The sequence below is a fragment of the Pan troglodytes genome, chromosome 12, assembly GCF_028858775.2.
Source record: "Pan troglodytes isolate AG18354 chromosome 12, NHGRI_mPanTro3-v2.0_pri, whole genome shotgun sequence".
In the NCBI taxonomy this organism is placed as follows: domain Eukaryota; kingdom Metazoa; phylum Chordata; class Mammalia; order Primates; family Hominidae; genus Pan; species Pan troglodytes.
The window spans coordinates 97,255,849-97,283,199 of NC_072410.2; the positions used below are offsets into that span (position 1 = coordinate 97,255,849).

Sequence of the window (27,351 nt, forward strand, 5' to 3'; positions counted from 1 at the left end):
AATTATAGTTTCTCTGCCAGTTGTAGGTCTGTTTCATTATTTTTGTTGTACTGTAATTATCTTGGCTTGGGCTTGAGATGTTCAACATAAGTAAAATACTTGGGTAGGGAAGCCTATCTCTACTTTTTAATCTTCCAAGGTGGAAAACACTTTAAAATGTGGCTTGCCCCTTCCATTTTAAACAGAACTTGGCTGGGTGCAGTGGCTCATGCCTGTCATCCCAGCACTTTGGGAGGTTGAGGTGGGAGGATCACTTGAGGCCAGGAGTTTGAGACCAGCCTGGGCAACGTAGTGAGACTGTGTAACTATAAAAGCAATTTTAAGGCCGGGTGCAGTGGCTCCCGCCTGTAATCCCAGCACTTTGGGAGGTTGGGGTGGATCACCTGAGGCCAGGAGTTCGAGACCAGCCTGGCCAACATGGTGAAACCTTGTCTCTACTAAAAATACAAAAATTAGCTGGGCATGGTGGCACATGCCTATAATCCCAGCTACTCGGGAGGCTGAGGCAGAATTGCTTGAGCCCAGGAGATGGAGGTTGTAGTGAGCCAAGAGCATGCCACTGCACTCTAGCCTGGCCGACGGAGTGAGACTGTCTCAAAAAAATAAATAAATAAAAATAAAAGTAATTTAAAAAGTTAGTTTGGCATGGCAGTACATACCTGAGGTCCCAGCTCCTCAGGAAGCTGAGCCAGGAGGATCACTTGAGGCTAGAAGTTCGAGGCTGCAGTGAGCTATGGTCATGTCACTGCACTGCAGCCTGGGTAATGGAGTGAGACTGTCTCAAGAAAAGAAAGAGAGAGAGAGAGAGAAAGAAGGGAGAGAGAGAAAAAAAAGAAAAGAAAGAAACGAGAACTCACTGATTATACTTCTAACATTTTCATCTCTTAAGGATGCCATTTTCTGATGCATTTAGGATTTAGGGCTGATTGTGAAGCTTGGTTTGTCTACTCCTCCTATTTTGAGACTATTGTGCTTTTTCAGTTCTTGAGTTTTTTGTTGTTGTTGGTGGTGGTGGTGGTGGCGGCAGTGGTTTGTGTATGTCCTTTATCACTGGCAAATATGATGTTATGTATTTTTGGTGCTCCACTCTCTGGAAATCTCTCCTTGCTTCTGACTTACTACTTTTAATATGCTACGGACAGAGAAGTAATAACCAAACCTCTTAGCATTCTATTTAAAATAAGGATTTAAAGTGATTGTTATGAGAGAAGCACTTGAGCTTGTGTAGTATGATTGTTAGCTTTGGCTATTTTCAGAACCTTTCCCTCCTTGTTTTCTGGTTCTCAGCAATGTCCTACTTAGTTGAGGTGGCTGAATAATTGTGCAGCCAAAAGAGAGAAGTAACACTGTATTGTAACAGCAAATGATCTTTGATTGTTTATTCACTTTCTCATACCTAATTATTCCATTGTTTTGGTTCTTCTTGTTTGCTCCAACCTCCTTCTACTGACTGGACTCTCTGTTGTTACCTCTATTAATGCTCCTGTTATATTAAGTTTTCTCATTTATGGAATGTTTTAGCATTTCTACTTTTTTTTTTCTGCTTTGATCTTCCTGCTTTTTACTTTCTTAGAATTTTTCCTACGATTTTCTCCTCTCTACCTTTTTTATTTGACATGGGGTTTTTGGTTTTAGTATCAAGATAGCATTTGAATGACTGAACAAATATTTGTACTTTCTGTTTAAAACATTTCTTAGATTTTTCAGATTTGTCTTAAGAGAGTTTCTGTCTCCAGGTAGCATTCATTTACAGAGATGGTTCATTGTTGTGGCCATTAGAGACTATGTCCTAGATTCGGAGGTAACTTTTATCAGGATTCTAAATACCAATGATTTATAATCGGAATATGGACTTTAATTAAAAGCACAATCAAAATTCAGTAATGTCAGAAACCCAAAATATAACTCAAGGAAACAAAATTTGTAGACTGTAAAGCCCATTATGTATTAAAACATGCTTAATTATCAATTAATTTGACTGTGCAATTTATTTACTTTAATTCTGCTATTTGTTTTCGAAGAAATTTAGTCTCCTTATTCAAATTGCATCTGGTTGCACTAAAAGGAGCAAAAGATTCATAAATTTATTTAAAAATTCGTTAAAAAGCTGGTGCTACTATTTTGAAAGGCAGTTTAACAATATGTATCAGGAAGGCTTTAAAAAGATTCATATTCATTCACTCAGTCTACTTCTTGAGTTTATCCTAAGGAATTAATCAGAAGTGTACCCCAAGTTTTTTGTATATTGCAACACTTATATGAAAACTTGAAACATCTTTAGTGTCCAAAAGTGAGAACTCAGTTAAATTTTGGGACACCCACATGATTGAATATAATGCCTTTAAAAATAGGTTTTAGATCAAAATGCATAAGTGTAATGTAGTTTTAAACAAAAATTTGCTGTGCACATAGAAAATAAGAAATATACCAAAATAATAACAGAGGTTTTTCTCTGGGTTCTAACACAATGGTTTTATAATAATAATTTATATTATTTATCTTTTTGCATGTTTTTGATAGACCACACTGTCAGCAGTCAGAGAAAAGATGACCTGAGATTCTTTCTGTTTTGGTCAGAATTGACTATTCCTACTGATGTTTCAACTGTTTGCTTCCTTCATGTTTCATTAGCAGACTGTAGAAGGGCCTCCCTTTGAAGTTACAGTTAAACAGTTTCACCTGTTCAGATTTTAGACTCCTCTGCTGTAGTTTTTTTAACCACCCATGGCTGCATAATTATCCTCACTGGTTTCTGTTAACCATCCCTTCTCCTCAGTAGATGGAAGTGACTGTTTAATCTAAATGAGTGATGGCTAGATTTACATTTTTCAGATAACCAAAATGTTTTAGAAATGGAAGGAAGTAAAAGATAAGCCTTAAATGTGTATTTTATGAATAAGGGGAAAAAAAGAAGAAAAAGGAAAACAAAAACCAAAGGCGGTCTGGAGCCTTGTCTCAGGTGGTTCCTGGCTGAGTCAACACCAGAAGCCCAAGGCATGCAGACTCCTACCCTCCAGCCTCATTGCAGCTTAATGATGTGGCATATTAATAAGTTTCTTTTTTTTTTCTTTTTTCTTTTTTTTTTTTTTGAGATGGAGTCTTGCTCTGTTGCCCAGGCTGGAGTGCAGTGGTGTGATCTCAGCTCACCGCAGCTTCCACCTCCCGGGTTCAAGTGATTCTCCTGCCTCAGCTTCCCAAGTAGCTGGGACTACAGGCGTGTGCCACCATGCCTAACTAATTTTTGTATTTTCAGTAGAGGCCGGGTTTCCCCATGTTGGACAGGCTGGTCTTGAACTCCTGACCTCAGGTGATCCGCCTGCCTTGGCCTCCCCAAGTGTTAGAATTACAGGCATGAGCCACCGCACCTCGCCAGTGGCATATTAATGAGTTTCGAACTACAGTATGCACTCGGGCCTAGTTGTGTTTAGGTATTTATCAACATACAGATGTGTGTGCATGGTTTTGTGGGTTAGGTTGCTGAGCTGGTAGAAAGATGACAGGCGATGAGAGTCATTTGCCAGGGAAAGCAAACATGTAAAAGAAAATGGCTTTCTGTTTATAGACTCATTTCTTCAGTCTAAACAGCCCTTTCATCTGCAAAAAAAATAGGTGGCTAGTCATGTGGGGATGAAAGGGGAGTTGAAATAGATGGATAGATCCAGCCAGTAAAACTAGGGTCATTATCACCAGGAAAAAATCAAAACATATGTGATGATGGTGGCTCAGTAGCATTTTTTTGCTTATTACACAAAAGATATTACAGAATATTTTAAAAATTGCATACACATGTACATTTAAGGGCTTGATAGTGGGTTTTTCACAAGGGAGAAAGCTTCCTTTTTAGCTGGAAATAACTGTTAGGGAATTAGCATACTTTCAGAGGTGTATAAATAGAAAGAGAATTACTTGGGAAATTAACTGGGGATGTGGGAAGTAATTTAGTCCCTTAATACCAGGAGGGTTTAGGGCTTTATTTAATTAGAGTACTAGTTTAATTTTTAAAATATTTTCATTAAATTTTATTATTTTATTCACTTCTTTGATATCCTTTTATATATACATAGGTAAATCACAATAACTTAGGTTGATTGTTAAACTTCATTTAAGATTTAAGAATTAGCAATCATTTTTAAATTGTTTTTCTTAGAGATAAAAGCCTATTCATAAAAAAATTGTTTTAAACCCATAACTCAAGAAGTAATGAATTATTTCACTGTGCCTTCAGTTTTGGGGTCTAGCAGTATGTCTCATTAAAGCAAATAGACATGTTTCCACTTCTCTTATTGTAATATAGGCCTGTTATAGTTTCTTATGAATAAAAAATTTTGTATTACTTTGAATCTATTCATGTGACATAGTAACTAAGTTTAACTGAAATAATACTTTTTTGTGGGAGTGGTTAGTCATTTTACTATCCAGTCACTCCTTTTTATTACTCTGAATGAGTTAGGTATAGATTCGTTGGTGTGGGTGTATACATACACATTTTTGTGATTGTGAAGCTATACATATATATATTCATGTACTTGAAAGCTAAAGTCACTGGTCCTGAATATTTCCACCACTAGTGGCCACAGGTTAATTACTCATTAGTTAATTAGTTATGAATACACAGAGTGGCGATAGAAAACTTGACTGAGAGTGGCTTAAGCAGATTGGGATTTATTTTTCTCATGTAAAAGTAAGTCCAAACGCTGATAAGTTCAAAGTTGGTACCCGGACTTATGGCTGTCCTCACAGACTTCACTTCTTCCCGTCTTTCTTCTGCCATATGGCCTTCGTCCTTAGGATCAAAAGATGTTTGCCATATCCCAGGCCTCTGTACTTACTCCAGGCAGAAGGAAGAAAGAGTTGCCTCTATGAAGAAAGCAGAGGGTTTTCCAGACATCTACTCCAGCATTGCAATGTGCAAAGGAGGCTGAGAAGTCATTCGTTAAGTGGCACATAGTCATTCCCAGCAGTCGGGCTCAGCTAGTGAGCGAGAAGGGGAAGAAGATACTGAGGCACCTGGCAGTGTCTGCCACCTCCCATGTTGACCCTTTGTTTTCATTCAGATTCAATGAACGATTATTTTCCTCCTTGTAAGACTAGCAGCCAGCTATTTATTTATTTTTGAGATAGGGTCTTGCTCTGTTACCCAGGCTGGAGTGTAGTGGTATGATCAGAGCTCACTGCAGCCCCCAACTTCTGCACTCAAGCGGTCCTCCCCCTTCAGTCTCCTGAGTAGCTGGGAGTACAGGCACCTGCCACCATGCCTAGCTAATTTTTTTTATTTTTTGTAGAGAAAAGGTCCTGCTATCTTGCCCAGGCTGGCCTTGAACTCCTGGGCTCAAGCGATTCACCTCTGCCTGGGCCTCCCAAAGTTCTGGGATTACAGGTGTGAGCCACCACGCCTGACCAGCAGCCAGCTATTTAAAGGTTAAATCATTTATGTTCTTCCCTCCTTTGAAGAGCATCATTTATTCATATCATTGGTAACATTTTCAAAGTTCTCTATCTGCAGTCTAGAACTGTGGTCAAATATTGTTTCTAACTGTCTGCATGGTAGTCCCACTTAAAAATTTGCTAGTTTGGGCCAGACACTGTGGCTCACACGTGTAATCCCAGCACTTTGGGAAGCCGAGGCGTGGATCACGAGGTCAGGAGATTGAGACCATCCTGGCTAACACGGTGAAACCCCGTCTCTACTAAAAATACAAAAAATTAGCTGAGCATGGTGGTGGGCGCCTGTAGTCCCAGCTACTCAGGAGGCTGAGGCAGGAGAATGGTGTGAACCCAGGAGGTGGAGCTTGCAGTGAGCCAAGATCACACCACTGCACTCCAGCCTGGGCAACAGAGTGAGACCCCGTCTAAAAAAAAAAAAAATTGCTAGTTAGTTCAAACAGTTATGTTCAAAGCTAAGTGTAATATCTTTATCTTCAGTTTGCTTATGTCAATCAGGATTTGTCATCATTTCCCCAAACTAGAAACTTAAAATAATCCTAACTTTTAAACTTCCTTTATTCCGTAATCTAGTTTGCCATCAACTGCAGTTCCTTGCATTGAAATGCCTTGGACTTGGCCTCCCCTGTCCCCGCACACACTGTCACTGCTGTAATCCAGGCTCCCCCCCAACCTCCTTTGTGCATTGTTTACAAGGTTTCCTAGCTGGTGTCTCCAATTCCATTCTTTTTCTTTTATTCATTGTGTGCCGGTCATTAACAGTCTAATTGCCTTGAAACCTAGCTTTCTAAAAATTTGATCTCTACTTAAAAGTTTTTAAGCTAAATCCAGATTGCTTCCCTCTTTCATTTTCTTTTATAACAGAAATACTCTTCCTATTCAGTCTTTATTTTTCTTTTTTTCTCAGTATAAATTGGCTGTTGTAGAATTTTTTCTTCAATACCCTATTTCCTGCTTATCACCGGTAAGAGATACAGGCTGCACGCTCCTGTCATAGACTTTTATCCTACTCTTCTTTAGTGCCCCCCAGTCCCTATCCTCAACCTGTTTTGACCCCATCATTCCAGATCCTCTCTTTCAAGGCCTAGCTTCCAAATGTCTTTATTTTAGAACTTGACAATTCCTGCTTATGTGTTTTTGTATCTATTCTAAATTATATTTTGAAGGAGTGAGGTGTAATGGTATTTATTTTGGGGTCAGATAGGTGTGGTTTTAAAATTGATTTGGCCTCTTAACTTTTTGACCTTAAGCAAGTTAACCTTTCTAAGCTGTAATAGTAGAGTAATGCTTAGTGTTAGAGTTTGTTGCATGAGAGCAAAAACCCGGAATAACAGTATCGTAAACAAAGTTGAGGTTTAATTTTCTCTCACATAAAAGAAGTCCAGAGGTGGGTAGTCCAGGGCCAGTATGGTAACTTCATGTTCATCTGGGATTCACACTTTGTCTTTTTTTCCCCTACCATTCTAGAGTGATTTCTATATCAAGATTGAGATTACCACATAGTGCAAGATGGCAGCTGGAGCTCCAGCTATCATAGCTGCACTCCAGGTAGAAGAAGGAGGAAGGGAATAAGGAACAAGTGGCCTGCTTTTTTGGCTCAGTTAGGTTTGTTTACCTAGTCTTCTGGAAGTCCCCTACAACCCTTCTGCTTACAAGCTCATTTTAGCTAGAAGTTAGTCACATGACCACGACTTGCTGGGAACTTGCAACTTTTCAGTTGGTACATTACTGCACAAAATAAAATTAGTGTTCTGTTACTAAGGAAGAAGAGGATAATGTGGCTACTGGCAGCTCAGCATAGTTAACTGAAGTGGTGCCTAGCACATGGTGGGGCTTATCATGTATCTTTTTGCCTCTGTTTTTTCTGTTGTCAGCTCAAATTCTTCTCTGTTTCATGTGTATCTTATTTTTCCAGCTACATTGAAAGTTTCTTGGGGGATAAGGACCATTTGTCATCTTTCTCTGTTATGCTTCTAAACACCTAACAGAGCGCTTGCACTTGGACCACATAATAGGAACTTAATATGTATTTGTTAATTAATTTATTTTACTTTCTACTAGGGTCATCTTTTAGTCTCTTGCTGGATTTTTTCCCCCATATGGGTATTTAATACTTTTCCATCAACTGTAAACTAGCAGCTGTCATGAGAGGACACACTGAAGATTTTCATTCCTTTGGTAATTTCTTCTTTTCTAATGCCTTAAAAATTACCCTGTGGATCAATAACCTAACATTTTATCTTTCTTTAATTAGTGTATTCAGAAATTTTTTTTGACCTGATGCTTCAGTATAAATTCCCCAAAATTGAACCCAAAAAGTAATGCATATATGTATATTACATATGTCTGTTAAATAGGTATAGATCTCTACTATACCTCTTCACTGTGAATATATAGAATATGAATTTTCTTTTCTTTTTTTTTTTTGGAGACAAGGTCTCACTCTGTCACCCAGGCTGGAGTGCAGTGGTGTGATCATGGCATCACGGCTCACTGTAGTCTTGACCTCCTGGGCTCAAGCAGTCCTCCCACCCCAGCCTCCCAAGTAGCTGGGACTACAGGTGCACACCACTATGCCTGGCTAATTTTTAAATTTCTTTTGTAGGGATGAGGTCTCACTATGTTGCCCAGGCTGGATGAATCTTCAAAATGCTATGTTTGAAAAGTCCTCAGGAAATGATTTTTCTGTGCATATTTGACTTACTAATGTTTGTAAGGAAGTTCAATAGATTGAAAAACTGCCTAAGTCACATTTCTTTGTTAAATGCTTTTGACTTCTGGTTTTCTTTTACTCCCCAACTGTGGATGAGAAGAGAGGAATGATTGGAGACAGGAACTCCCTGCAAGCAGATAAAGTTGTAGTAGTATTACTGGAAGATTCTTTCTCATCTGCTTGACCTGACTTAATATAAAAATAGGGTCTTACAGTATCAAAGTGTCTTGGAATAGAAGACTTTAGATGAGTTACTTTTATTCTGCTTTGGAACTCATTAGATAAATATTTTAAATATGCTCTATGGCTCCTTCAGATGTGTTCTTTCACAGGCATGCATTACATCATCAGTATAGAATATACAAGTATAATACAATTTCTTTCATACCCTATCACCAAGATGCTAATGTATTTATATACTCAATCATGCATATGTCTTATATAAACACATGTGGAGATACTAAGAGATAAAGATATGCTGCTGCAAATTCTTCTTGGAACAAAGTGAGGTATAAATAAATAAAAGTTATATATCATCTAGTTTTAAACACTCAAAAAGAGTAGGATAGTCACACATGAATGGTTATTTGATGTTTAAGTAGAATATTAAGTGAGTGGAAGAGAGGGGCCTCATCTGCAGGGTAGCCACACAGTGTTAATAAGGATGAGAATAGTTTTAATATTAACTAAAAGTCACAATAATTTTATGATAATTTTTTAATGATACTTTTTGTTTGGTATACAAATGACATAGAGCCATTTATAAAAAGCTGATATTTCCTTATAGCTTGACTTTATTTGGTTTTGTTCTCATAGATGTTTTCTCCCAGATGTCAGATTCCAATGGCTTAATGATATTTAGCAAGTTTGACCAGTTTCTGAAGGAAGTTCTGAAGCTCCCAACAGCTGTCTTTGAAGGGCCATCTTTTGGTTACACAGAGCACTCAGTCCGCACCTGTTTTCCACAGCAGGTAAGGACAGTTTTATAGAATCTAGGGCTAGAAGAGCGCTCTTCCCTCCCTTCACCTTCTAACAGATTTTGCCAGATTGCTTCCAGTCTAGTAAGGTCTTGAGTAGGGGAGGAAAAAAGCTTTAAAGGTGGTGGGGAGTGGATGAATAAAAGCGGGGGGTAAAAATTCACCTGAAAACTCTTATGGGGGAACTGGGGGTGGGGGGGCGGTGTCTTTGGAAAAAAATGAAATATTTTAAAGAAAAATGTTTAAGAACAAGTGTGTACATTTTTGCTACAGGACATATATTACTTTTTCAAATGAGTTCTTGAAACCATGAGATGAGGGAATTTTGATATAAAACTGTAACAATACTGCATTGTTTCCTGAGTGCTGGAGACAGGGAACGCTGTATAGCTCTCACTCGCCAGCATAAAATCCCTCAAGGGTACACTACCATTTTCATATTAGAAAAAGATGGATTTGATTTCCTTCTGGTGGTCTTGACAGAGAGGCTGGAATGAGTGTGTTTCTGAGATCTTAACCATGCTTCAGAGAACCGTCTACACCTAACAAATGGTTGCTACAGCCAGTGTCCATGCCTCAGCCACAGGATAGACACTGGCTGCAGCGTCCATTTGTTAACGTAGAGATTAGATAAAAGAAGCTTAATGTTAAACTTACCTAGAAAGTTCTGTAAAGGAATTAAAAAACGTTTTGCTAAAACTAATAGGTAAAAAATTAATGGAAACAGGATATTGACATATTCTAAAAGTATCTCCCCATAAGATATTTATTAATTACAAAAAGAACATAGTAAATTTACAATGGAGAAACTGATCAGATATCACTTTACCAAGTGATCAAAATCCCTATCACCACTAAAGGGATAAACTGATACCGCCTGCCTCCTGATAGGACACATTGAGAAGTACTCAATATCACTTCTCCGGTAACTCCTGCCAAGAAAGCATAACCTGAATCTCATCCCAAGGAAACATCAGACAAACTCCAATGAAGGAATTTCTACAGCCTAACTGAACTTTACGCTTCAAAAGTGTCAATAATATGAAAGATTAAAAAAGATGAAATGTTCTAGGTTAAAAGAGTTTAAAGAGACATGAAAAGCTGAATGAACTCACAAGCCAGGATTTTCTATTGCTATAACGGACGTTATTGGGACAATTGGAAAAATCTGAATAAAGTTTATAGACTGGATCATAGTATTATGTCAATGAATGTTAACTTCCTGATTTTGATATTTGTACATAATTATTTAAGAGCATGTCCTGTTTTTTAAAAAATTTGAACTATTTAAGGATAAAGGAGCATCCTTCTGCAGTGTTAATATTTGAGGAATCTTGGTTAAGGGAAAATGGGAATTTTTTGGTAATCTTAGAACCTTTTTGTAAGTCTGAAAATTATTTAAAGATAAAAAGGTAAACTATAAAAGGAACACATCTAAAAGTTTGAGAACTGAAAGGATGTTGTAAACTAGATTCTCCTGACCTGTGATACTCTGATTCAAAAACGAATGAAAAACACATGCACACATGGCCCCTCCCCACCTACATACTTCTTTACATTTAAAGTTAAGAATTCATGGTTATTTGAATTCAGACTTTCAAATAGTATTTAGTTTGTTTAGAGGTTATTCAGCTTTAGCACTGAAGGTGGTACCCATGATAATGGAGAATTATTTTTAGTAACATCTGAGGAGATATTCTTCCCAAATTTGTGCACACTTTGCCTGATTGGTTTTGTGCAGATTTGCCTCTATGCACTATTTATTTTTTCTTTCAGCATAAATGGCAATCAGCATCAGCTTTTAGCATATTAAAAATATCTCCATGCTTCGATTTATTCTAATGAAACATAGTTCACATTTTCCCCCCCGAATATGCATTTTCAAATGATGTGAGGTTGTCTGAACATAATCCTGGTACAAGAGTGTCTTTCAGGTGTTAACGTGCCCTTCAGGGACATAAGTGAAGATGAGTATGATGAAGTCACAGCTCTTCTGCATTTTTTATCTGGAGCCTGTCTCACTGCTGCTCCTGCTGCTGCCTTGGAGGTATCATCACCTTCCATGGTGGCCCACACAATACTCTGGGGTAATCTTGTGTATGGTGTACACATGGCTTTTCACACAAGATGCTTCCTGGAGGTCAGGCTAAAAATGGATCAAGTTCTGGAATGATACTCTTAAAGCAAAATGGTACTGGAACGGGGAAGGGAATTTATACAAAGAACTCTCAGTGATGAACACTGAGAAATGGATGACAGTTATGTGGGGTATAAACCTAATATTTAATTTAATTGCAACGTGAGTATTCCGATGAGAATCTGGTGTTGGAATAACAGTTTAAAATGTTGAAGAAATTTTTAAAAGTGCAGTTGTTAATTCTAAGAATGCTATCTAGGATTCTGCAAATTAACCTTATGACATACATAATTGTGAGGGCTTTGAACTCACAACCTGATCATTACTTTTTACCTGCTTCATTCATATTCCTGTAAAAAAAAATCAATCTGCATTTTTGTGTATGTCAAATTTGGAAAAGAGAAGTTTATCTCAGTCCATGAAAATGTTAGAAAAAACCCTCAGGGGAAATAGAAATCACTCATAGAATATACTGATATATTGACCAAGAAGTGAGACAGCTTGGACAAAGTTTCATGCTGCAAGAGTTAAATTCAATGAGTTTTGCGTTTCTTTTTGAAAATGGGCTTTTCTCATAGTTTGTTTTGCTTCAGTATGTGTTTCCTTAATGAGAATCAGCTCTTACGTCATCAGATAGAAAACAATGTGGATGCAAATTAGAAATTGCATTGTTTTTTCATATGCACTTTTCCCCAGCATTTTGATGTTCTGGGCTGAACAAAAAAGCGATCACAATTAAAGAGAGAGTATGACTATTTTAAGAAAGAAGCTGAAAATCCTGCAGTACCTTCCTTTAGGGAGAGAAGTGACTGGTTTCAAGGACCCATGAGCTGCTTCGCTTTCTGCAGTGCTGTGATGATGAAGCTGCAGCTGAGTGAAGAGGCTGTGAAGATGTTTTGCCTCCTGTGCTCACATGATCGATGGACAGAATTAAGCTTTCCCCTGGATCCGATATCTAGTTTTGATGAAACCGATCTATTTTGGAAGTTGTATGCTCGTCTCATGAAGAAGGAAATCAGTGGCTCAGGATTGAAGGCTGAAAGACACCATCCGACAGTGATACCAGTGCATGCACCTGGAGGGATTTAGTTTGGCTGATTATTTTGTTTGTCCTCTATTTACAAAGCCATGTAGATTCTTAGTGGTTGTTCCAACTCTGTTTTCCTCATATACCTTATGATTTTTAAGTCCACAGTGTTGTACTCTGCACACCTTTCCATTATAGCATTTTGATGTAAAGAAATTTCAGCTTCTTTCTTAATGTAACACATTACAGCAGAAATGCTTTTTTTTTAATGATATGAAGAGAATTACACATTGGTTTATTTTAATATAGTTTTAATTCTTTTTTAAAACACATTTTTTTTTTTGCCTGGGAAACTAACCCAAAATAAGGTCTGTGGATTATGTAGTTTAGTTGTTTTTAAAACACAAGAGAAATTAGATGCGTTTATAAGTTAATTCAGCAGAACCCATCTATTAGGATAGCTAAAATTAAATACTGACTTCGAATATTGGTAAAGATATTTGGAGCATCCAGTACTCTTTACAAACCGCAAGAAGCCCTGGTGGTTTCTTAATAAAACTAATCTGACACCTCCTCATGACCTAGCAATTAAATTAAAACCTAATCCTAGGTTTTAAGACTTTTCAGGAGTGCTCTTATCAACTATATTCATACTAGCCCCAAACCAGAAGCATCCTGGGTGTCCATTATTAAAAAAAATTGGGGAAAAGTTAATTTAAGAGATAGTATGTCTGGAGTTTGCCCCAAAACAATGAAGGTTGGAGGGAAAGCGAAAGCAAAAATGAAACCAAATTAGTCATATGTTAAGAACTGTTGAAGCTGGGTAGGCATTTTTTTTTTTTTTTTTGAGATGGAGTCTCACTCTATCACCCAGGCTGGAGTACATTGGCGCAATCTTGGCTCACTGCAACCTCTGCCTCCCAGGTTCAAGCGATTCTCCTGCCTCAGCCTCCCAAGTAGCTGGGATTACAGGTGCCTGCCACCATGCCTGGCTAATTTTTGTATTTGTAGTAGAGATGGGGTTTCACCATGTTGGCCAGGCTGATCTCGACCTCCTGATCTCAGGTGATCCTCCTGCCTCAGCCACCCAAAGTGCTGGGATTACAGGTGTGAGCCAGTGCACCTGGCCGGGATGGGCATATTATACTATTCTCTCTACTTTGATATATTTTTAAGAATTTTAATAATAGAAAAATTGTCCTTGCAAATTTGTGATTGTGATTATTGTCTGAACATAGTAGAGTATTGTTATAGTACCCCAAGACTAATACTTTGGTGAGTAGCCCAGATATATTAACATTCTTCAGAGTTTACAAACTAACTGACTTTCGACGCTTAAAAGTTGTTTAAAATAAGTAGTAAATGTATTTAAATTTCTCCCCAAATTTTCCAAACTTTAGAGTTTTGGAAAATGCAATATTTCTCCTTAGAAAGGAGATGCTATTTGTTATTTATTAGGTCTTCATATTAATGGCATCTGTGTCCCATCTAGAACAGCCACTGCCACGATGCTGGCTGCACTGGGGGAGGCGTGGCTGGGGCTGCATGCTCCGTAGAGCTGGTGGGAGCCAGGAACAGGCAGAAGCTCCACCCTATTCTCAGTTGACAGGGTGGGAGCTTCGCCTTCCCTGGGCGCAGCTGCAGCCGGTCAAGCCATGGCTGCAGACCAGGCATCTCTGCACTGTCAGGGGCCTGGGAAGGCTGCCCTTGCCCCTGCAGGCTTGGAGGTGTCTGCTCCCGCTGCCTGGCATCTCCCTGCTCCCGCTGCCTGGCGTCTCCCTGCTCCCAACACCTGCTCCAGTGTCAGAGCGAGGCTGAGGCCGAGCTTGGGCACTGTTGCAGCCTGGCCAGGTGTGCACACGCTCGGGGCAGCACTGACATGCCAGCCCCCTGCCACCTCAGCACCCCCGGACTTTGGGCACTGATGAGCATGAGAGGAAGGCCACAGGGGCCTGAGGGCAGCTTGGCACTGGCCTGCAGGTGCCCCTTGGCACAAACACCTGGGTGCCATGAACAGCAGTAGGAGGCAGACAGGCCCCTGGGTGGAAGGGCGTGGGTCCCCGGTGAAGCCCCACCTTCAAGACAGGGAGGGCCTGAAGCCTGGGGGTCAGGCTGCTAGTCCCATGGACTGGAGTGGGAACTTGTGGTGCTTTTTCCAAGCCTACCCATGGCCACCCATGAACCTGTCAGCATGCGCTTCCTCCTCTTTAAGACCCACAAAAGCCCTAAACTCAGCCAAACTGGAACAAATGATTACCAGCTGTGGAGAGGAGCTACCCACCCCAGAGTCTCCTGTCTGCTAAGAGCTGAAGAGATGATGGGACAACCAGCTGCAGAGAGGAGCTACCCTACCAGGGTCTTCTCTCTGCTGAGAGCTGAAGAGACATCAGGACGATCAGCTGCAGAGAGAAGCTACCCACTCCAGAGTCTCCTCTATGCTGAGAGCTGAACACTTGTCAGGACGCCCTGGCTGTGGAGAGGAGCTACCCACTGCGAGTCTCCTCCGAACTGTTCTATTGCTCAATAAAGTTCCTCTTTGCCTTGCTTACCCTCCGCTTTTCCACATACCTCAATCTTCCTGGGTACGGGACAGGAACTCGGGACCCACAAAATGGCAAGTCTAAAAGAGCTATAACGTAAACAGGGCTGAAATATGCCCCTTGCTTGCCATGTTGTGGGCAACAAGAAGAAGAAAGAAGGAGAAAAGAGCTGTACCCCTCTGGGGAGCCCAGATGTAGGAGCTCCCCAGGCCAGGGCTGTAATACCCTCCTTGGGGCTCTGCGGTTCCTGGCGTCTCCAAGCTTCCGTGTTCGCTGGTGCCAGCTGTGGAAGCAGCTTGCAGTATGCCTGGTCCAGTGCAGCCTCACAGAGAGCCAGGGCCCGTGCTGGTGCCTGGAGCTGCCTGCCCCACTGCAGCTGGCATGCCTGGCTGTGCATAGTGGCCGGACCCCACACTCCTTCACGCTCCCTTCACTGCTCTGCACCTGGCTCGCCCTTGGTAGGCGTGGGATCCAGGCTGGTAGCGTGAGCCGAGTGCAGCCTGCCAGGCCGAGTGGGTGGAACGAGTCCAGTGGGCCCAAGCAAAACTCCGGCAAAGGTGCCACTGGCCACAAAGGAAAAGCATCACCCCAGGCATCCTGTAACAATATTGACTTTAGTTCGAAGAGTTCAACCCACCTTGCACGGAATTTTTAATTTGATGCCTATCTTTATGAAAAGGAAACCTGAGGCTGGGCATGGTGGCTCACGCCTGTAATCCCAGCAGGCCGAGGTGGGTGGATCACCTGAGGTGATCAAGACAGCCTGGCCGACGTGGTGAAACCTCGTCTCTACTAAAAATACAAAAATTAGCCAGGCGTGGTGGCGGGCGCCTGTAGTCCCAGCTACTCAGGAGGCTGAGATAGGAGAATTGCTTGAACCCAGGAGGCAGAGGTTGCAGTGAGCCGAGATGGCACCACAGCACTCCAGCCTGGGCGACAGAGTGAGACTCCATCTCAAAAAAAAAAAAAAAAAAGAAAAGAAAAGAAAAAGAAACCTGAATAAGCAAAGAATGGAGAGAAAGGGAGAAGTGAGCAGATAGGAAAGTAGACACACTCTTACAATCAATGTATGCAGGAGATACTGTTGATAACACTTTATTGGACACCATGCCACATTTCCCTTGATTCACGGAGGCAGTGGCAATTGTATAAAAATGGGATTATACTATTGCTGGTTAATTTTAAGAATAACAACAATATTTCATGCCTGGAGGTGTCCTCTGATTGCATTTGACAAAATATGCTCTCCAGCTATGTAGCGAAATGATTTTTCTCCTCACTTTGAAGTGAGACGTCTTTTGGATGTTCTGACTTTGTTTTCCTGGACATTGAATAGAGTTTGGCAAGCATTGCCTGGCAGGTGTATCTATATTTGTTATTTCATAGGTATTCTAATTAAGGAGATTTTATAATCTCCGTTAGCAACTCTTTGCTACTGTGTACTTTGGTGTGGATTAGTAGTGTTTCATTGATTTGAAGACACTTTTTCATATCTTAATATTTCTGATGTTGAGATATATAGCCAATGATACCTCACAATTGCAGTTGGTTAGGCAGTGGTTATGATGGGCTGTCATTTCCTGCACATGTGTGAACTTGATCATAGCTGATCATTTGTTGTCACTTCAACTGAGTTGTATCCACTTTTGGCACTACATGTGTTGTCATTTAAAATGTCCTCAGAGGCCAGGCACAGTGGCTCATGCCTGTACTCCCAGCACTTTGGGAGGCCGAGGCAGGCGGATTACGGAGTCAAGAGATCGAGACTATCCTGGCCAACATGGTGAAACCCCGTCACTACTAAAAATACAAAAATTAGCTGCGCGTGGTGCGTGTGCCTGTAGTCCCAGCTACTTGGGAGGCTGAGGCCAGAGAATCGCTTGAACCTGGGAGTCAGAGGTTGCAGTGAGCCGAGATCATGCCACTGCACTCCAGCCTGGCAATAGAGGGAGACTCCATCTAAAAAAAAAAAAAAAAGTTCTCGGAAGAGAGTATACTGTGATTTGGCATTAAAGACAATGTTGTTATAAATGCAGAAAGGAGTGGACAGAATAGAGGGGAATACACTGGATGTTAGTAAAACAAATATTCAGCATTGGAGGAATTCCATATTATTTTGCAAAGCAACAACCAGGTGCTTTTTAGAGCCTTTTTTTTTTTTTAAGGAGGCTTTATAGAGCCTTTTTAAAAAAGAGGATATCCCCAAATAGATGAAGCTGTATTTTTTTATTACTGAGATATAACCAAAATAATTTATTGTCACACTAAAGCATTGCATCTGAAGGTAGACCAAACTGCCAAGTTCCCCTGAATAGATGAAAGGAATTTCAGTTCATCAAGAGGCTGGTGTGACCAATTCACATGTCACGAAGGATTATGCTTAATTAAGTCATTGAGTTAGTTAAATTGGCTGAGTGCTTTTCTTTCTTAGGGGTAGAAAAAAAAATAATGGTGTATCTTACAAGTGATCTTATAAGTGCATCTTAGATGGGATGAAATGCAGGGTGTAGAATGGGTTTTATTATGATCAGGTCTCTATAGTAATGAGGCCTGTCTCACTAGCATAATTAGATTGAACAAAATTGTAGAGACCTAGAAGTGTGATTTTATTCTAGTTGGGCCTGTGAAGGAGAGAGTGTCTTACTAAATGAATCCTTACATAGAAATGACAAGTGGCTTCAAGATTGTTTTCTTTTTAGAAAAGGATTTTTGTTAGCAGTAGTTGCTGTCCACATGCTCTAGGAAAGCACCCCTTCCCCCCGCTTCCCCACTGATGATTCATGAGCTGAAAGAAGTTCCCCAGCCTGTGGGGTGTGGGGCTGTCGGTCCAGGTCATTCTTGGTGTTCATTGGTGGCACAGTCCAGTGTGCAGTCCCATTCTGGACTTCCAATGTCCCCTCTGCCTTACTGCTTTATGTATGACTAACTAGTATTCAAGTAAAGCAGAAAAATTCATCACCCAGAAAACGAAGGACCCTGGTCTCCTCATCACTTTATTCAGTGGCTCAATGGCAGCCTAAGGAAGAGGCGTGTGCTTTCTCAGATGTTGGTTTTATTACTCCTTTTAATCATAAGCAAATTTGAGTTTAAATCATCATTTTGCAATACAGCTCTGTTGATGTCCTTATTTTTCATAAAAAACTCGACTCACTCCTCATTGCCTGCTGGATAAGCTGCTTAGCATGATGTTGTGGCTCTCAGCAGTCGAACCACAGTCTATCTTTTCACTGCCATTCCTGATTGCTCCCGCTCTACCCCATCCCTCTCCTGTTCCTACCCTTAGCATACCATGGGATCTTTTTAGCTGTTGCCACAGGGCCATGGGGTTGCACTGTTTACATCCCCCTCAGTGTTGTGCGAGAGCATCTGTCTCTCCACAGCCTTGCCAACAGCACATGTTCCCACACTTGAATTTTTGCCAATCTGATGGGTGAGAAATGTTATCTCAGTGTAGTTTTGATTTGCATTTCTCTTGTTTTGAGTAACCTGTTTTGAGTGAGTCAAAGCAGTCAAACTTTTTGTCTTTGTTTATATTCTTAGTTCTCACTGAAATGCCAGTAACCCCTGACTTTCTGTCTCTCCTCCAAAAAAAGCTTCAGATTCCACATCCTAGCAAAAATATGCCTTCTTCTTTGATGTTTTTAATCTTTCATCTTAGGATTGTGTCCTCTTCTCTACTTCCATGACATGTTACCTACAGCTCAGTTATGCCCTGAAGGGAGGGACCTTGCTCTCCTTCAGCTTTCCATCCCCAGTGACTGACAGTGTCTGGAAAACGATCGATACTTACTATTTCCTGGATTAATTGAATGATTTTTTAAACTTTTTTTTTTTTTTGAGACAGAGTCATGCTCTGTTGCCCAGGCTGGAGTGCAGTGGCGCATTCTCGACTCACTGCAACCTCCACCTCCTGAGTTCAAGCAATTCTCCTGCCTCAGCCTCCCGAGTAGCTGGGATTACAGGTGCCCACCACCGCACCTGGCGAATTTTTGTATTTTTAGTGAGATGGGGTTTCACCATGTTGGCCAAGCTGGTTTCAAACTCCTGACCTCAAGTGATCCGCCTGCCTCAGCCTCCCAAAGTGTTGGGATTATAGGTGTGAGCCACCGCACCCGGCCGCCTGTGCTTAATGAAGCATTTTAAGTTAAGTATGACATGAGAAAATTAGTAATTTTGGTTTGAATTCTAATGAAAGCTTAAACTTCATAATGTACTTGCATCCTCGTTTTCATTGATACTATTCCATGATTTTCTCAAAGGAAATAATCTTTGCAGTGAGAGAAATATAGTATTTCAGAATATTTGAAGTTTTTCCAATCTTTCCTTTATCCATAACAAATAAAAATATCTCTAATAAAAAGCAGAGTAACATTATATTATTTTGTCATTATAAATTACTCTTATTTTCAAAGTCCAAAATAAATCTGTGATGTGGGGAAATTCAGTGTGAAAATAATTGAAAGACTGCCCCTTTCAGTTACAACAACTCTGTAACTCTGATTAATGTATGTTTGCCCTTGTCAGATAAAATATCTCTGTAACTATACTCAGAAGTTTGCATAAAAATGTTTTAACCTGAAAACTTTAGAAGTGTCCCTTTCAAGACAGTTAACTAAATGTCATACATCATTTAAATGATAAGGCAATGGGTAAATATTTATACGTTGCACATTATAGGAGTTTTTGTTGGAAATGATGAAGTTGGAGACTGTAGCAATGATGATCTATAGCTAAATTATTTTATTTTCTCATGTTATTTTATTGATACTGGATTTTTCATTTTTAAGGGGTTACTCCTCTCCCCTTTTAAAAATGGGAAGAGGTAGTCAAGGGTGGAGGAAGGGAAGTGAGAATGGCATGTAGGGTAATAGTTGTCAGTCTAGATTAGAATAACAAAGAGCAACAAACAAACGCTTGTTTCTAAGAAAAAATATGAGACTGCATACAGTGATAAAAGCAGTCTCAGTGTTTTATAGAGGGAGGCATAAATCATGGTGGTTTCGCTCAGTGGATCAGGCAGCTGTTAAAAGGATTAGAAATGAAGAATTTGTACAAAACAAGATGTTTAATAGAACATTAAGTGAAAAAACAGATGATGTATTCATATCTATTCTGTTCACAAGTATGTAGAAATATATATACATCTGGAGGGAAAGAGAGAAAAATGAGAATTGTGGGAATGCATGATTTGCATTTTATTATAGTTCATATTAATATTAAGCTCTTAAAAATAAGGAGAAATGCAAAGAATGTGTTCAACTCAAGAGCAAAAACAAAATAAAAAGATAGGGGACAAAAAGAGCCAACCTGCCTTTCATAAAATTATTTATTGAGTCATGGAATTTTAGAGATGGGAAGCCTCTCCTAACAGGTCTCAAAATTTTTGGTCTCAGGACTTCGTTATACTGTAAAAATTATTGAGGACCCCAAAGAGCTTTTATTTATATGGGTTAAGTCTGTCAGTATTTCCATATTAGAAGTTAAAATTGAGGCTGGGCATGGTGGCTCACGCCTGTAATCCCATCACTCTGGGAGGCTGAGGCAGGTGGATCACATGAGGTCAGGAGTTCAACACCAGCCTGGCCAACATGGTGAAACCCCGTCTCTACTAAAAATACAAAAATTAGCCGGGCATGGTGGCACACGCCTGTAGTCCCAGATACTTAGGAGGCTGAGGCAGGACAATTGCTTGAACCTGGGAGGTGGAGGTTGCAGTGAGTCAAAATCGAGCCACTGCACTCCAGGCTGGGCAAAAGAGTGAGACTCTGTCTCAAAAAAAAAAAAAAGTAAAATTGAGAAATAAAAAAAAACTAAGTCACTTAAAAATAATGATGAACCTATTATATGTTAACATAAATAACATTTTTATGACAAATAACTATTTCAAAACAAAAATTTAATGAGAAGAGTGCCATGGTTTTGTATTTTTGCTTATCTTTAATATTTGCCTCTATAGAAGACACATGGATTCCCATGTTTGCTTATCCATTCAATCTGTTGTGATATGCTCTTTTGGTTAAAATTTGGAAGAAAATTTGGCCCCAGACAGCTACATAGTTGGGGAAGGGAGAGTCTTTTAGTAGCCTTTTCAGATAATTGTGGCTTCATCACATTGTCTCTGGAAAACCCCACTGTACACTCTTCAGAGAATTAGATTGAAAAAGACCAATAATGTCTTAGTATTATTATGAAATATTCCAAAGCTCCATGAAACTCCATGAAAATGTTTAAATACCTTCCAGGGGTTCCCTGATCACACTGAGAACTGCTACTTTAGCCCTTGAAAGATGAGAAAACTGAAACTCAGAGATGTTCAGTGATTTTCTCCAGATCATGTGGTTGGTGGAAGACAGAGTGCTTGGACATGGCTCTGCTAGTTTCATTCCTCATGTTTTTGGAAAACGTCATATATGGTGTGACTTTAGGACAATTTTTGGAGATTGATCCTAAGTTTATTTATGAGGGTCTTCAGAGATATCAAAATCTAATTCTACCTTGTCATCTTGAAGATTAAAAAAAAAAAACTCCATGATCGGGTGCAGTGGTTCACGCCTGTAATCCCAGCACTTTGGGAGGCTGAGGTGGGTGGATCACGAGGTTAGGAGATCGAGACCATCCTGGCCAACATGGTGAAATCCCATCTTACTAAAAATACAAAAATTAGCTGGGTGTGGTGGCGCATGCCTGTAATCCCAGCTACTCGGGAGGCTGAGGCAGAAGAATTGCTTGAACCAGGGAGTCGGAGGTTGCAGTGAGCCAAGGTCGCGCCACTGCACTGCACTCCAGCCTGGCAACAGAGCGAGACTCTGTCTCAAAAAACAACAACAACAACAAAAAAATACAAAAACTCCATGGTAGGCAAATCAAAACATTTTAGAGAAAGTAGTATTAGAATTATAAGTGGATTATAAAAATGTAATTTTTAACACAAGCTACAGAAATATTAAACTTAATTTATGAGAAAGGATATGATACATTTAATTTTGTTCACCACTTTTTACTAGCTAAAAATTTTCTAGCATCTTCTATCAGTAATTTTATTTTATATATGTGTGTGTGTGTATATATATATATATATTTTTTTTTTGAGACGGAATCTCACTGCGTCACTCAGGCTGGAGTGCAGTGGTGATATCTTGGCTCACTGCAACCTTTGCTTCCTGGGTTCAAGCCATTATCCTGTCTCAGCCTCCCAAGTAGCTGGGATTACAGGCACCCGCCACCACACCCAGCTAATTTTTGTATTTTTAGTAGAGATTGGGTTTCACTATGTTGGCCAGGCTGGTCTCAAACCATCTGCCCGCCTTGGCCTCCCAAAGTACTGGGATTACAGGTGTGAGTTGCCACGCCCAGCCAATCTCAATAATTTTGAATAGACACTTTTGACTTTATCTTGGTTTTGTTGGTTATTTGCATGTCCATAGAGGCATTTTCCATATCTGTTCCTGCATTCAAACATTAGGTGGCTTTATGGTTTTTAATGTTATTCACTGGTTCCTCCCAGATCCCACCAAGGTCTCAAACAATAGTATTCTTGGATGCTGAGATGGAAAACACTTAGGGTAACCTTTATTTAGCCTATTTGGGTAGGTACTTCTCATGCTTCACCATCAGTGCTCAGTGATGTGTAGAGGCCCTTTGAATGACAGCTCCATACCGCCAGTCATTCTGTCAGCCCTTTTGCATAGCTCTCAGCTCCTCCCGCCCCCACAGTAGTTCCATATTAGAAGTTAAATTGAGGAACTGTCCAATTACTTAACTACTTCCTGCCGGCCTGCAGGCTTTCTGGAGATGAGACTGTCCCTTGGCTTTCTTCATCTTTTCCAGATTTTTATTGCACAGCTTCTTTTCTGCTGTGCCTTCTACTCTACCTCCCTTTTCTATTCCCCATTAAGCAGTTTCTTATTTTAAATATTATTCTCAATAAGATGACCTCCAATTTACGTATACTGGAATCAAGATTCTCCCAGTCGCTAGAAAGATGCAGAGGAATAAGTCTGTCTAGTCTTGAGCCTTGCGAGACAGGAACTCTTGTTGGGAGGTTCCGGTGGTTGGTCTGATGGCATCCCTGGGGGCCTCCGTCCTTCAGGCCAAGCATCACAGTGTCTTCACTCCTCGCTTCCAGTTTATGTTAAATATATATTTTTTAGTGGTAAAAATCAGAGTTATTTTGTAATCAGCCAGCAATATCTTTAGGTCAGCCCTAACCAATTTTATCTTTTCTACCTTTTTTCCCCCCCCTGAAATAAATGATTTCAACATTTTATGGGGAAACACCTATATTTTTTATATCCTGTTCTTCACATTAAGAAAGTGGTGGGACTGAGAACAGTTACTTGGGAGAGACCAACCTGAAATTCTGGGTGTGCTTTTGGCTTTGCCCCAGCCACCACCCTGCCTCTGAATGGTGGGATCAAGACATGGAGGAGGCAGCCGATGGCCATGCACCTCCTGAGTGTGTGCCGTGTTGTCTGGGCTCTTCTTTTGGAACAATTTGAAGTGAGGTTTTCATGTCCAGGTTACAATCACGGAACTATCTTGTTGAGTTGTGTGACCTGGACTTTCAGCTCCTTTTTCCTTTTCTTTGGAGCTGGAAAGGTGTCATGTGGGCTGGAGAAAATAAAAAGAAAATTCATTAATTTGAAATATTGTGGAGAATTTGTTCTCTCTATATCATATAACTCTATTTCTATCTTATCTTTCTAGACTGCTTTCTAATTTGGTGTCTAAGTGGGACATACTCTTTCAGTGTTTCATATACAGTGGAAGCTTACTATATATTTGTTAAAAAGAGAAATAAAGATAGAACAGAAAAATGCAGTCTAGCTAGGGAGATGGTATAACAGGAGCATTGTGATGGGCATTTGGACATGTAGGTTCCAATCTCATCCTTATCGTAACTATCTCTATGATGTTGTCAAATTATTTAAACTACTTTAAGCTTCTGTTTTCTCTTCTGTAAATGAGAAAGTTGTTAAATGATGTCTAGGTGTTTGCCCTTCAAATTATTATTATTATCATCTTTTCAATAGTTACTTAAGTGCATCTTGTGTGCCAGGCACTGTTAGGAGAGCTGGAAATATGGTAGACAACCAGCCACAGTCCCTGCTCTTATACTTGGGTGTGGGGTGTCTTCTCTTCCCCACTGGAAAGCGGAAGTCGTAACTTGAAGGACAGTCTTGGGTTTGTGTCTGATTTGGGCCAGGCCACTACAAAACCTTTAAATGCTTTATTTGCTTATCTGTAAAGTGAATATAGTAATGACTAACCTAGTTTACCTTATATAGTTGACTAAAATAAAATAATGTATATGGGAATACATTTGAATATACTAATAGTAGTTGTGTAAAGTACAGCATGTAGTAGTGTCTGTAGTAATGTAAAATGTTTTATTTTGCTATAAAATTTACCGTGTAATTCACTAAAGTTTGGATGGGAAAAATCCTAAATTAAACTTGGAGTTTGGAGATTCCTAAAAAACTTAAAGTATGTTTGTTTTTCTTCTCTTTACAGAGAAAGATAATGCTAAATATGTTTTTAGACACGATGATGGCTGACCCTCCTCCCCAGTGCCTTGTCTGGCTACCTCTCATGCACAGGCTTGCCCATGTTGAGAATGGTAAGCAGAACTTTTATTGTTCAATTCCGCATGCTATAGAAAGTATAGGAACTGATTATTTGCAATGTCCTTAGCTATTAATATCATTGAAAATTACAGTTGACATTTGCTGTCATTCTGTCATTTCATTTTGTGGTTTTGGCTTTCAGAAGAATTTTTTTTTTAAAAAGGGAGGGTACTTATTACTTTTTTTTTTTTTGAGACAGAGTCTCACTCTGTTGCCCAGGCTGGAGTGCTGTGGTGCAATCCTGGCTCACTGCAACCTCTACCTCCCGAGTTCAAGCAATTCTGTCACCTCAGCCTCCCGAGTAGCTGGGATTACAGGTGCCGGCCACCACACCTGGTTAATTTTTATCTTTTTAGTAGAGATGGGGTTTCACTGTGCTGGCCAGGCTGATCTCGCAGAGACTTATTACTTTAAAAAGGATACCAAGAAGTAGGCTGGGCATGGTGGCTCACACCTGTAATTCCAGCACTTTGGGAGGCCGAAGCGGGCGGATCACTTGTGATCAGGAGTTCCAGCCAGCCTGGCCAACATGGCAAAACCCTGTTTCTACTAAAAATACAAAAAATTAGCCGGGCGTGGTTGTGGGTGCCTGTAATCCCAGCTACTTGGGAGGCTGAGGCAGGAGAATTGCTTGAACCTGGGAGGTGGAGGCTGCAATGAGTTGAGATCGCACCACTGCACTCCAGCCTGGGTGACAGAGTGAGACTCTGTCTCAAAAAAAAAAAAAAGAAAGGATACTATAGTAGTCATATCAGGTCATACAACTTCAACTATAGGCTTTTCCTCCCTAAGATTCCAGATGATTGTTTCTTGTTTGAGCCCAACTGATTTTTAGCTATGACTTCCTGCTTCCTCTTTGATTTATCAAACTCATATCTCTAAAAAACTGTATATATGCTATATCAACTGCTAAAACTATAATTATTTTGGAATGATTTAAAGAAAAATAGCCAAGATATAATTTAACAGTGGGTTCCCTTTTTTTTTCCTCATTTTTTTTCCTTCACCATTTTGCCTTGAAACTATTCTTGGTGTCCCTCCCAGTAATTTGACATAAATCTTTGTTTTGCTTTGAGTTAAAATGGTACTTATCTCTTAGTGACTTCTTAATTTTTCCTTTTCTTGCCATCAGTTTATCTCCTCCTTTAGGTTGTTGGAGTTTGTTAAGGGGAAGGCCATTGTGTTTCTAGTAACCTTCCCTCTCTCCAGGCTCTTGCCTTTCTTCATTCCTCAAAAGAGAACGAGGAAGAGCCAAGAGTCCACTTTTATCCCCCCGGAAGAATAAAATAAACATCCATACTGTTTTTATTTTTTCGCTTTCCTATCCATACTTCAGAATAAAATTTTCTCAGCCTTTTACCCAACTATGGCTTTAGTTCACAAGTACCTCAGAATAAGGATTCATTTCTTAAAGGACCAGAATCTCTCTAGACTAAAACAGCAAAATTTTTAAAACAGGATTCTTGGATAGATTTAAATTTTGGAGAGCAATGCTTTTATAGCCTTAAGTGTTTTAGTAGTTTTATGTCCAATTGATTTTCATAAAATCATTTTGTATTTGCTATACCAAGTAGAAAGAGCCTCACTTGTCAAGATGTATTATTATCCATATGCATATCAACATTTTTTTGTGACTTTTATAAAGTGTATAATTTATTGATTACATTCTTAATGTATATGATTTGTAATATTTTTATCAGAGACAGAGAAATGTTATAAAATCATTAAAATATCTAGAAATAAAATATGTTACCTATCACACTAATATTTTTCTGTATGTCTTAATTTTAATGGTGAGAAACAAATTATAAAATTATGGTATTTATGGGTTTTTTTTGGTTTGGGCTCTATGAAGTTCATCATGAATTATATTGACATTACTATGCATAAGGAGAAATATTCACTTAAGCAAAAGTTGCACTTTTTAAATTGATTTACTAATCCAAGTGTAAGTATATAACAAGGTAACTAAGTGATGCACTTTACCAAAATAATACTTATACCAGAACCTGAACAGTCCTTCTCTTTCTTATTTATAATTGACCCAACACACTTGTTAATTTTTTCATCATTCTGGTTCTCTGCTTTTCCACCTGTCACCCATTCCACTGACTAAGGATTGGCTCTTGAGTGGTTTGGAAGAGAACGTAGGAGAATCACATAGACATATATGTTCAACCAAAATTATCAGAATGTATTTGGTAATTTAATACTAACATACATATATCTTTTAATATTAACCTAAATTACTTAGAATTATAAATATTGGCCGTACAGATGTTGACCTCATTGACATTTGCTGAGATTGAGGGAGTCCTGTTCTCTGGAGGAACTATACTAGGTTGTATAGTTAATTTGGAGCACATGCTCTTAATTAGCATTTCCAGCATTCCATAGAAATACCTTGATGGCAAAAAACTAAATTTCTTAGAAGTAATATCCTTTGGATTTCTCATTACTGAGTTTAGTTTTCTTTTAGTCCCTAGTGATCATGCTATATAATCTTGTTATATTGTTTTTATCACCTCATACTCAATTTTTTTTGAGTCTTGATTCACTAGTTAATATATATTTTTGGAAGCAAGTCTAGAAGTCCCTATAATTGAAGTAAGATTGTGGTCTTATATATATAATGCTAGAAAGAGTTGTTCAAGGAAGATTTGAATATTCTATCCCTCTTTACGTTTTCTTTTTCTGTTTGTTTTTGAGACGGAGTTTCGCCCTTGTTGCCCAGGCTGGAGTGCAATGGTGCGATCTTGGCTCACTGCAACCTCCGCCTCCCAGGTTCAAGCGATTCTCCAGCCTCAGCCTCCCAAGTAGCTGGGATTACAGGCATGCGCCACCACGCTCAGCTAATTTTATATTTTTAGTAGAGACGGGGTTTCTCCA

General features: G+C 39.6%; 1 protein-coding gene across 43 annotated transcripts in view; it reads left to right on the plus strand.

Annotated features, from left to right (window-relative positions):
- The window catches only part of DTNB (dystrobrevin beta), a 296,524-nt gene that overhangs the window by 68,136 nt on the left and 201,037 nt on the right, over nucleotides 1–27,351 (plus strand). For 42 of the 43 annotated variants that reach the window (XM_016948165.3, XM_016948172.3, XM_016948177.3 and 39 more), the window contains 2 exons: nucleotides 8,972–9,126; nucleotides 24,350–24,455. In XM_016948165.3, coding sequence (XP_016803654.1) covers nucleotides 8,972–9,126; nucleotides 24,350–24,455 — 261 coding nt within the window. The remainder of the gene's footprint in view (nucleotides 1–8,971; nucleotides 9,127–24,349; nucleotides 24,456–27,351) is intronic. The other variant, XM_063790051.1, reaches the window with a different exon arrangement.